The sequence below is a fragment of the Glossina fuscipes genome, unplaced genomic scaffold (assembly GCF_014805625.2).
Source record: "Glossina fuscipes isolate IAEA_lab_2018 unplaced genomic scaffold, Yale_Gfus_2 148, whole genome shotgun sequence".
In the NCBI taxonomy this organism is placed as follows: Eukaryota; Metazoa; Arthropoda; class Insecta; order Diptera; family Glossinidae; genus Glossina; species Glossina fuscipes.
The window spans coordinates 768544-781388 of NW_023998491.1; the positions used below are offsets into that span (position 1 = coordinate 768544).

Below are 12845 nucleotides of genomic sequence, written 5' to 3' on the forward strand. Positions count from 1 at the left end.
AATTCCTAGCCAGTCTCAAATTTGAAATGCGTGTACCCAATATCCGTCTGCGCGTCTGCGTAGTGTTTGTGGTAAACATTCCGCAGATATCGCCTGCAAAGCTGCAAAAGATTTTGGAAGTAACTTAAATGTTTTCAAGGGCTACACGCCTACAACGCCCACCCGCCTTTGCGACATAAACTTTTATTTTGCAAACAGAAGAAATCAGCCGCGCCCACTTCATATTATACAGCATGAAAATTTAGTTCTTTTCGTCTTTTTTAGGTTAAGGGTGACGGGTATAAGAGATTCGGTCACGGCCAAATGTAATTTTCTTACGTGTTTTTATTCTAATAACACCAGAAACGCTTGATTTTGGCGACAGAGGGAAATAAATCATTTAAACCACAAACACCCGGCAATAATCCGCGGAAAGGAAACTTTACCAAAACGAAATGCAGTGAACCGAAGTTATTCATTCATTGCAAAGACAATAAAATTTATACATTTTGATAGACACACACACACACACACACACACACACACACACACACGGGCACAGCCGTATTTATATATATATATATATATTCCTATGTGTACGTGTACATATTTATATATATATATATTTATGTTTATGTGTACGTGTTTACATATTTATGTGTGAATATATACATTCATATATATACATATATATATATATATATATAGATACATATCATTAAAAATTTTTAGGTAGCTCTTTTATATAAATAACAGTCTACAATAAAACACATATGCAATGAAAGCTTCAGAAAAAAACATGCTACTCAAGTGGAGGCAAAAAACAAGGCACCATGCAAAGGTATACCAAGCAATCGGTGTATGAATAACCCGCAAGCCAAGTGTATTAACGCTGCAAGCAATATACGATATGGGCGTACGGAGATATATAAAAACGCAGCAAAAGTGAGAAAATCTACGTCTTAGAACGAATATAAGATATCCTCACCTAATCTCTCATAGACATATTATAGTTACAAATCTTTGAAACCCGTTATGTTACGCATAATCAAAATCTACAGAAAAATTTATAACATGAGTTACATCTAAATATTGTATAAATGTATAAAGCATTTAGACTTTGAAATGATTTGTGGAAAAATCAACTGCGAACGATCATCAAGCCATTGGAGTAAAGGTTTTTTATATCCTGCGCGACTTGTGACACAAAGGTATATTAGGTTTGTATTTGCAAGGCCCATCACCGCTTTCTGTTATACCGATCGACGAAGAATCACTTTCCGAATACCTTTAAGTTTCTCTGTCCGTCTGTCTGCCTGCCTGTTTTATATTCTCGTCCTCAAATTTTCGACGGAGTTTAGTACTGAGATGTTTTGGCCAAAGGACGATCGCTAATGAAAATGATATGAATTGGCGTCTGGCTAAATGCTACGAATTTCTCTTTGGCCCTCTTTACTATTTGGTTAAAACTTCTGATCAAAGTTATTAATGGGAACTCTTATGAACTTCAAAAAAAGAAAACTTCCTGTAATCGGATCGCTGCTGTAGTGTTTAGCGCAGTTTTAACCTTCTGAAACGGCGTAGGCATATTTCGTGTTACAAATTGAAAAGCAAATGCATTATAGTCCAATTGTTTAAGGGGTAAATGAAAAATATATACATACGAATTTAGTGAAGCGCTACAACTTTAACAAGAACACATGGTCACATTTATTCTGTACGTGCTGCTAATGGAGGGCACGCATCTGCAACAGAAAAGTTCGCATTTAAACACACGAGCCTGTACATATTTAACCATTTATTTAGATAATACAATTTATATATATAAATGTATATATTTATGAGTATGATTGTGCATTGTTGTTTTAAATGCGCAAGCGCACATTTTGAATGTTGGGAATACTCTCTGAGAAGACCAATGTGAAGGAAAAAATCAAGCAAATACATAAAAACAATTTTAATATCTGTCAAAGCATAAAAACTCAAGCAAAATATAATCTCTGAGAGAGAGAGAGAGTAGTAAGAGACAAGCATAACAGGCTCAAAGGTACAATTTAAAGAGACCCAGTAGGAAAAGAATCCACATAAGAAACATTTAGTGCGTAGATTATACTGTGAGAATCCTAGGTGTCTTATCACAATTTAAGTATTATAATTATATATATAATCGGGCAAAGGCGACTATTAAATATCTTACACCACATTGTCTAACACATTTCTTAATTTTTCAATTTTTGTCGTCAAATATTAAATCTTACACTTTTCTACTCTATAAAGGATCACTTTCTGTGGAAATCCTTATTAGGACAGGATTCAAAAAATAGCCCAAGATGGTCTAAATTCGCTACATTTTATTGTTTTTTATGTTAAATTACTATTATGATATAATTTTCATCACAAAGCATTGAAAATGATACCTTTTTGTCGCATGAACTTGAGTTTTCATTATATGAGAGGGGATTCAAAAATTGCCACAGTCAATCCAATGTTTTCATACCAATTTAAAATGCCGAAATATTACTACATAGTCATCTTTGTCGAGACACTTTGAAAATTGCAATATTTTCCACTTTTCGGAACAGCGCGTTGTACGGGGAGTGGTTGAAAAAATGGACCGATCCGAACAATAACATTCGTCCTTGGTCAAAACACGTCACAGTACCAAATTTTATCAAAATATGTCAAAAATTCCGACCTATAGCTTGAACAGAAATTTACATGAGAAGATATCAGACTGACAGACAGGTTTGGATCAATTCGGATTATGATTCTGAAATGATTGATATGATAAAATGTGGACTTACCTTAAGCCCATTCGCACTAACCCAATATATCGGGCCCTACAAGCACCGTAGGGTATAATAAGGGATAGAGCAATGAAAGTGTACATGAAGTAAATCGTATTTCTTCTACATTAGGTTTATGCTAATGGGAAAGAAACGAAAAATTTTCCCCAAGCATAGATAAAAAAAAACATCTCTATTGCTGTTGGTTGTCCGAAGAAAAAGGAGACTTCTAAGAATTACATAAAATACAAAAATTTCTCTTTTAAATTTCCTATTGGGTCTGTAATGGCGTTGCTCTCAAACCGGCTTCAGAAATTGTAGCAAGAGAGTCGCGGAGAGTAAGAGTACAAGAGCGTTAGGAATAAGATCAGGTCAAACATGTTCTAGAGTAGTGTAGATGACACATTCGCTCTCAGCATATTAATTACGATGGAAGGACGAATCGAAGCGTCGCGCGGCGATTTGAACGTGTTTTCGACAATTTAAAACAAATAAAAATTTAACAGAAAATATATGTGAAACTAACTTTGTTGTGAACAAGACAAATAGAAGGGAAAACTATTTCAGTTCAATTCGGAAAAACAAAAAGCAATAAAAAAAATTCATAAATAAATAGATTGGGAAATATCAATTGGGAAAACTCAATTAAAAATCAACCCCTATCACTTGATCGGAAGTCTATGAACAACAGATGCTTCATATGAGAAATGAAAAATGTAAAGTTTGTGCGCCGCGTGAGTGCGAACATTTGAATTCAAACAAACGTACATCTGTAATGAGAATAACAACTGACAAGCGGTCGTTGAAACGCATATGCCGTCCGTTTGGTTTCGGTTCATGAAAAAGGACAGCTGCCTGAAGCATACAATAAAAAACAATAGATCTCACGTGTTAAAAGGAAAGGCAAAAAAAAAAAAAAAAACAGAGAATATTAATGAAAGTACGTGCATTACACACTTTGCTGTACATACATACATAGGATTAACGGCAAACCAGTGTTAAAGAAATATTTTGATTAAACTTTTATTAAAATCGTGTCAAAAGTGAACTAATAAAAAAAATTCTCATCATTTTTTTTTTCTTTTTTATGAATTAAAGTAAAACTGAAAGTGGAAAAAAAAATCGTATGAAAAATCTGCAATCATGTCTCTATTCTTTAGCGTAATGAGATTCTGGCGAATTGCCTTCATTTTAATGCTTTATTTAAAAACAACAGTAACGGCTTGGTCGCGCGATGCGGATGCGGAGCATGCGATTGAACAACGCCGTCATGCACGTCATACAAATAATAGTCATTTTAAGAACAACAGTCGCTTGATGAATAGCTCAAGCTTTGTCTGCAATGATACTGGCGATGACATTGCTAATGATGCTGTACGTCATACCGATTGGCATCGTGTAGAGATGATGGACTCGAACGGTCTGTATTGGCTGGAGTGGTGGTTGAAATCAAAGGAAATTCATTTTCGTGTCACGGTCAATACCCAAGGTTTCATTGGCTTGGGATTTTCGCGAAAAACTGGACGTATGTCTGGTGCAGATATGGTTATACTCTGGGTTGATGATCGGACAGGGAAAGCAAATGCTCTTGTAAGTTATTTATTCGCTTTTCTTAACAAATCAAGAAATAAAAATTGCTCTCAATTATTTTTCATGACGACCGTTCTCAAGGTCTTTTCTTGATTTTCGAGAAAAAAAATATGCCCCATAACAATATTATAAACTCACTACGTGTAATGGACGCCTAAGACTTAATTTGCACATATGAGTCGACCCCGGTTACATTGCTTATTTGCGAAGATTAGCAGTTGGATCTGCAAATCCATTAGAAGAAAAAAAACTGTCGGGAAATTTTTGTTACCTATAAGTGATTAACTAACACATTTAAGGGACAAAGTGTTTTCTTTAGGATGTACGTGTCTGTTCTATTTTTGACAGCATCGAAAATGCCGAATCAAGCGGATAGGAAACCGCCGTTTGCAGTTTGCCGCAAAAATTCATTGACTGTCGTACCGCAAAGAAATCATATGTGATATCTGGTCAAATTTCAATGTTGACCACGAAATCGAATCTCTACGGCTCACGTTTGTTTGTTTTATTATATTATCATCATTTTCCTAATTAAAAGAAAATCTTAACTGAGAAATACTATCGACAACAGCTAAGATAATTGAGCCGAGTATTAGAGAGAGTATAAGGCCACCAACAACACGTCGATGGGACATTTTTTCCTTATGGCGATGGTTTCAAAAAAAAAAATTGCACTAAATTTTCCTTACGTCTCTTGTAATTGAGTAGCTTCCGTGTAGAGTTATTGTCGTTTCAAAGCCTATCTTAATATTCTATCCACTTCATCCCTTACTTTTGCAATAACGGCTTATTTGATATTATGTTGCCTGTGTGATCGGATACAATTTCTTAATACTTAATGCGGGGCATATTATTTATCTCATTCTTTGAGCAACATCTAGACGGTATGTAGACGATCGCGCAAAAATTCCACAATCTCTTGAATTTAAAATCTACGCTGTTTTTTTTTTGTCTCTAACGCAATCATTATTATGGAGTTAACGAGAATTTGGCGAATGAAATGAAGACCGATAAAGTTTACCGCTGCAGCATGAAAACTTTACGTAGTAAGGCACGCCTGAGAATGCTATCAAAAACCATATATGTATTTTCTACCATTTTTTTTATACCCATGACCGAAGGATGAGAGGTATATTCAATTTGGCAAAACGTTTGCAACGCCCAAAAGGAAGCACCCGAAATGCCACACATATACTTATATTCTTGATCAAAATCAAATTCTAAACCGATTTAAGCATATTCGTCTTTGTGTCTGTCCGTCCAACCATTTGTATAGTATATGTTGTAAACATTCTCTTGGCCGCAAACATTGGAAGTTCTTGCACGCTGGTTGGTACTGAAAACGGTCCACAAACTGAAGTCACCCCTGTTTTTCAAAAGGAATAAAAAATTGTTCCTACTCATAAACTATTGCAGATGAACGCATATTCCATGGGTGTAGTACCTGCAAAAAACTAGTTGACCCAATAGCTTACCCAATATTAGTGTAACAAAATGTAATTTCTTTTCCGCTAACTCTATAAGGCTCAGAGACAAGCTATATAAATTCTTGGCCATAATAAACATATCTGTCTGTTCATCTGCCCAGCTGAGTAGAATCTGTGGTGAAAATTCTCCTGTTAACGAAAATAAAGATATCGCCTACAAATCTGCATCTTTTCCAAGGACAAGCCTATGCAAGAAAAAATTTTATTTTGAAAATGGAAAGATCAGTCGCGCCCACTCCATATTATAGGGCATGAAAATTTAGCCCTTTTACTTTGTTTATCTATTTTAGGATAGCTGTGATGGGTGTAAAAGATTCGTTCACGACCGAATATAACTTTCCTACTACTGTTTTTTTGTTTTTTCTTAACCTGACACTTTTTTGTTCGGCTCTTTTGTGTATTGTTACTTTAACCGGCATTTGATACAAAAGCGAAATTTGCCAGGAAACTGCTTTTGTTTAACTTTTACCATAAAACTGGCTCCCTCCTTTTGAAAGGCTTCTGCATTTTTTAAATATTAGATAAGATAATAACTTAAGGGTTTTTTTTTTGTCCCTTTTCTTTCATATTAACAGAAAATCATTATTAATTGCGCGACCACCCAAAAGTAGACCACAAATTATTGTATTTCAGTGAAGGGCAAAAGTAGGCCAGGCAAACAAGTTAATTGTCTTAAGTTTGGTATGCAAAATATACAATTTTGCCCCAAATTAGTGATTCGATGATATAAACTATCGTGATCTGATGATATGGAACCAATAGCCGAATAGCAATCTTTGAAATGACTGAAATATTTCTCTTACAAATGCTTATTAACTTATTAACGCATTGTAGATATTATATGAGCGTAGTAAAGCGCAACCTATAAAAAGTACATGAGAAAATATTGTTGAGCGTATCATAAAAAATTTATGTCAAACACTGTTCACTGCTGGTTCAATTTTCGTCCTCGATACATTCGAAAAGGCAAACTCTGTTAAAATAGTTGCAACGCAAGCAATCGGTGGCAAGTAATAATTTTTTTATTATCAAGAGAGCTGTGGTGGGAACATACATTTTACTACAATTTTTACTGATTGACGTAAAATCTAAAGGACTTAATAGAGTACTTTTGGTACAAAGTATATTAAGTTTTTGCGAATGTGTATAACATCCGGATGGGCTTATCACTAACCTATACTTTCTTGTATTGATTGGTGGAAGGCCTTTCTTGAATTGATATAAAATTTTCTCGCCTATGTGTCTGGCCTCTATTCATGTATTTTGTGTTCAAACTACATTTCGCAAAATTTTGAAAGATTTTTAACTAGATAGGACTACTCCCCGTAGAAGGCCTTAGTTTGAAAATGTCAATATATGAAAAATATTCAAAATTCAAGATTTCAAAGTCAAAATATTGCGCTTCTGAAAAATCGTGGTTGAAGGGAAACGCGTTTCAACTTTTAAAATGTATATTAAGCATGTTTTTCTTTTTTTGGTTATAGTGTAGTAAATCTTTTTTTTACTAACTTTTACTAGTAGTTCGAATTTTCGTCCTTGAAAGATTTTCTACCGGGAAACTTTTCCCCACTTTTGCTGTATATCTCTCTCATTCTCATTCTCAAGCTACGCTGACTCATTTCGCTCTTAAATGAAATAAATAACTTTCTAAGGCCTTCCGCTACTGTTTCAATCCACTTTGAAATCGCTAGGTAAGACATTAAGCCGCAATACACAAAATGGTATCCTTTCAGGGTATAAACTTGCTGCCACATATTTTAGACATTGTAAAGAGTCCCTCAGGCAAATAAAAGAAAAAGAATTTCAGGTCATGTTACTATTGTCCAACAAATTTTTGTTTCAAGGCGAGTCAATTGCGAAATTTCGCAATTGCTTAAAATGTCAAACGTTCTTAAATAACATTAGTCATCGATAAGGTCTCATAATTTTTATCCAAAAGTAAAACTCGATATTAACTTTACTCACACTTCCGTAGTGAGAGTAAACCGCATTTGCTTTTTATAACTGCTTAGGAAATCGTTTAAACAAATAATAATAATTCTCATATCCATTTTAGTTCGCCTAATTGTTCTTGCTTGATGTTTGATAAGCACTTAAGAAAAAACAAATTTGAGAAAATTTGCAAAAATTTCGCATGCAAACAGAGATTGGTTGGTATGTGCGTGTACGTTGTTAAGTGAGTTTAAAAATTTTACCATATGCGCATATATGAATTCATAAAAATGTTGACGGGTATTGCTTAAGCTTTCATTTACTATCTTTTTAACGGGCAAAGTTTTGCATGTTATCAAAAAAGTGAATAAATTCCAAAAGCCTTCGTATGTATGCATATTTCATGTTGCTGCAAACAACAACAACTTGTATAACAGTTGCTAAAGTAATGTTCATTTATCGCGCAATTTCATATTCGTGTTTAGGTTACATAGCGTGAAAACATTGCTTTTCAACTAACTTTTTCTCCTCATTCATTACGTACACTTTACATGCTACATTTTTTTCCTAAAAAGCGATTAACAATTTAATGGAACGCGATCTTCACACACACATTCTATAAATGCAACCGGTATGCAATTTGGTTCTCAATTTTCTTGTGTTGATATAAGCGAAGAAGAACTTGGAAAATGAATCTTAAATTTTTTGCGAAAAACCATTGAAAATATGCAACGGGAATATATGTTAGAGGAGACATTTTAATTCCCTTGAAGTCTCATTTAGGCATGTAATTGAATTTATAAAGCCTTTGATTCACGTAATTCAGTTACATGTGAGCTTCCAACCCCGGTTTGAATGTACTTTCTGAGCTTTAAACCCGCCTCAATGGGAAATGGGAAACTTCGATCACATATACATAACCAAAGCATAAGTATTTACTATCACTAACACCATCATAGGGTTATCGCATCGCCGTATAAAGAATGCATTCCTATTTATTTACTCCAATGTTTACTTAGCTGCCCGTTTGTTTGTTACTAAATTTTTCCTAATCTTGGTCCACTGCCTAAATATTCAAATATTAGTATTTAAAGGACACTATGGTAGATTTAATTGATTTACCTGTTCATTGTTAAAACTCTTCGATTTGAAATTTAGAGGATTCGGATCTGTATCTGTTCCAAAATTACTCTTCATTCATTTGCCGCAAACCGTATATATAACTGCTTTTCTTATTTATCCACAATAGTTTATCATTCATTTAGTTACATAATTTATTAGTTTATTACACATCATTAAAAAGCCAACTTTTTCTCGCCTTGATTGCAGTTTGTGTTATACTCATTACCGAAGGATAAGGGGTATAAGGATTTTGTTGAAACGTTTGCAACACCCGCGAGTCAGCAGCAGAGACTCCACAAAGTATATATATATATATATATTGTTGATAATCATCAAATTGTTAGTTGATGTTGAAGCATGTCCGTCTGTCCTGTATAATTTTGGTACTTTGACACGTCAATTGTTAAAATTCTTGTTGTTGGCCATGCAACGTTGTACTCTTATTCATATTTTGCTTTAAAGGCGCATGTGATATGAGAATTAATTTCGTATATGTCTTCGCAAGCACAATGCATTCAAGCATGTCCTTTTTAAAAAGAGGAAAAAATTACTATTTTAAAGAAATTCAATCTTATTCGAATGATTTAATTTTCGAAAATGAATTCCAAGTCTTCTTCTGCGATATATTCGCCGGCAAAGGTGATTCAAACTTGGTGGTGATCGTCACTTTAGTAAGAGTCGGATTTAAGCAAATCTGTTCATTTTTAACAAAAAAAGTGCAGTTGGGAAAAAATATTTTGACCATTGATCAGTCAATCACTGCGAAGATTTGACTTTCGCTCACTGAAAGACCTTAAAGAAAAAAAAGAAAAATTTGCGGCACTTGGAGCGTAGCCGTGGAACTTAGCTGAAAAGATTATCCTAGGGCACAGAAGCTTTGAAAACAGTTCGCGAGCTTCAATTCGATAACCCGGTTAAAGCATGTAAACGGACAGTGAAGCCAAATATCAAGGCTAACACGATATGGAGGAGCATATCTGCTTTTTGGTACATATTTTCATTTTATCCATGTACTGAGCAACATTCCCGCTTGAAAAGCATCAAGTTTCTTATTTTGGAATTTCAACTTTGCCGTAAGCCAGAAAGTTATGATAACTTGTTAGTTTAGCATGCTCCCCCAACATCATTACAAGTGAAACGGTAAAGAACGTTATCGTAAATTTGTTTTAAAATTTTACGCATAAATACGAGTAAATATTGTCTCTTGATAAAACTTTGTCTTTGTCTTTCGCGTGCTGAGCACATTCTTATTAATTAATTCCACTAATTTACTCTAAAGAAAACTTTAAAGACAATATCAAAGATACGCAAAGCTTGTATTCGGCTTAAGTCGAATCGTTTAGTAAACTTCAAAATTTTATTATGAATGAATTTCACTCGTTAACTACGCTCCATTAAATTTTTACTCTTTGTTTGTGTTTTGCTTTCCATTCGCTTAACTTCACGCTGACATTTAAAAATTTCCTTAATTTTTTTCTTCTCTCTCTTTCCCGTAGCTGTCAATATACATTTGTTTGTTGTGTTATTTTTCCTTTGCGAGATGTGTTCTAGTTCTGATCGATCGCCGCTTCATCGATATTTTTGAATGGTGCCGACTGCTCTAACATCATCAAATTTTGAACCCCCTCCCTGTCGATTATTTCCAACAACAATTGAAACTTGCTCTCCGATTCCTAACTTTCATATTTCGGGATAAATAATCCCCATATTCGTCGTCACATATTCGCAATTCATTATCTGCTTATCGCTACGGTGTTATATTAAACTTATTGAATATTTTTTGAAAGTTACGACTATTTTTTACCTACCTTCTTATTATTTGTCATACCTTTAAAGCATTCCACAGCAGTTCACAGATAGATTATTGATTCTTAAGCTTCAGTCTGCCTGCTCCCCATTTATTTCCATAATAGATCATTACGTTTCTGATGAATTTCCTCTGACATCAAGTGTTCGCCAAAGTTATCTCCTGGACCAGTTCTATTTCGTGCACCTTATTGATCTCACTTCCGTAATTAATGTTAGACTGTTCTTCTCGTTTAACTTAGAGGCGTATATTCTCGTCTACTCCAAGCCAATCTTCGTTTCTCGCATAAATCCATGGCATTAAATATAAAAAAAGTGCAGAGTGAAGTGGTTCCCACATTGCCTTAGTTGTCTTATCCTATCAAAAACTTCATAAAGACTCAAAAGTTAGACGAAGCCTTACGTATGCAAGCGTGATTAGACTGGAGTGCGGCTATGTTTTATCCTTTCTCGTTGTTCCTATGTTTAATAAATTGCATCTGTTCAGGAAAAATTTTTCTCACCTCTCCAAGGAATCCGAGTTGAGTTGTGGAATTTCATTGCCAAGGAACGCAAATAGATTTGCCATAGATCTAACTCTCGACTATAGAACCGTAGATGTATAATAAGCATATCCTTCTCAGTTAAGTTAACAAGTAGTGTTATTGACTCGTCGCCGTTGTTAAGTGCAATAGACGGTCTTGCGACGTTTTAGTGTGTGTCTGTACTAGAGGTATATATGCATTCCTCTCTTCCCGTTTGTCTCCCCATCTTTTATTTTAAATTTATTTTTTCTTTTAATTAAAAAACTTTTGCACTTTTAGTTTAAAGTTATTCTTAACGTTCTCCTACTTGCTTAAGTCAGCTGCTATCCTATTATAGTTCAATTAGTAAATCAATAAACAAATTTATTGGAAAGTGACAACAGTATGAAGGTTGAATTAAGAGATTTCGGGAAACGTGAGAAAAGTCATGTTTAGCATGTCACCGTCAACAACAACAACAACAACAACGAAGATTGAAGCAAATATTTGAAGAGAATATACAATGTAAGATGGTAACCGTCCATCTCTATACCCGGCAAAGCAGCAAACATAATAGCACTAACGATGCTGGCTGCAGACGTTATTATGTCTGATCTTGCAGTTTAATAAGAATAATGACGAATCAGCACACTGGACAGTATCTATTGGTGACATTTATCCGGGTACTGACAAGAACATGAGAAAATAGGTAATCAGATCCATTACAATAAATATTGAAAAATGCCTGATGGGCCGTTACGTCAAATATCAAATTTTAAGTCGAATCGTCAAAACAAATTGCGCCCCTCAACTACGCAAATTACATTCTAACGATCACACACACACACAGTGGATCAAACAGACTGCCTCTAAATCTAGTATAAATTACATAAGTGAAAACAGAAATTTTACAGCAAAACTAGCATAGACTGTTGCCGAATTCTTTACAAACATTCGGCTCCAAAAACCGAAATGAAGTTTCTCTAGCCTAGCGCACTGGATGAGCTTTACATTGCTGCTGATCGCACATGCTGTCTGATCATACGGGGAGCTTTTTATCGCTATATTCGCTACAGTGTAAGTGACGAATAAAATCTCAAAACCGTCATGAGCTTCTCTTCTTCTCTTCTTGGATCTTTTCCAATACACATAAGAACTTCCTATGCTTTTGCCAAATTTAATGACGATATCGTTATTCTTGCAACTAAGAGAACGTCGATCAAACACATTAAACAGATGTTCGTGTTTGAAACTGAACGAGAGTCTTAGCTTAAAGAGTGTCTGGGTCTTTTAACAAAGTGACTTTCTACTCACATTACTACGTTACTATAATTCTATACATACTGTATATACTGTATATACTGTATATATTTAGATTTCAATTCCAATCTAAAGTAAAAGTTTTCACAAATAGAATTTTAAAAAATCCTCACCTGTTTCCGCTTCTTATTGACGCAAAGCATAAGGATGATAGGAATAGAAGCTTTTCAACTGCCTAAGAGCTAACGCAATCAACAAAGTGAACGTGCAATTGAACATTAAATACTAAGCAAGTTTTATCGAACCGAGTGGACGCAGTGCAGCACGGCAGAAAAAGATGGTTCAGACGTTTGACATAAACTTGACTAAGTTTAAGGGGA

The 12845-nt window shown here is 34.6% G+C and overlaps 1 protein-coding gene across 1 annotated transcript in view; it reads left to right on the top strand.

Moving 5' to 3' along the window:
• The first annotated feature begins 3850 nt into the window (after positions 1-3850).
• Positions 3851-12845, top strand: part of LOC119641376 (MOXD1 homolog 1) — a 19959-nt gene continuing 10964 nt past the window's right edge. Inside the window, exon 1 of the mRNA XM_038039985.1 lies at positions 3851-4355. Coding sequence (XP_037895913.1) covers positions 3909-4355 — 447 coding nt within the window. The 5' untranslated portion in view covers positions 3851-3908. The remainder of the gene's footprint in view (positions 4356-12845) is intronic.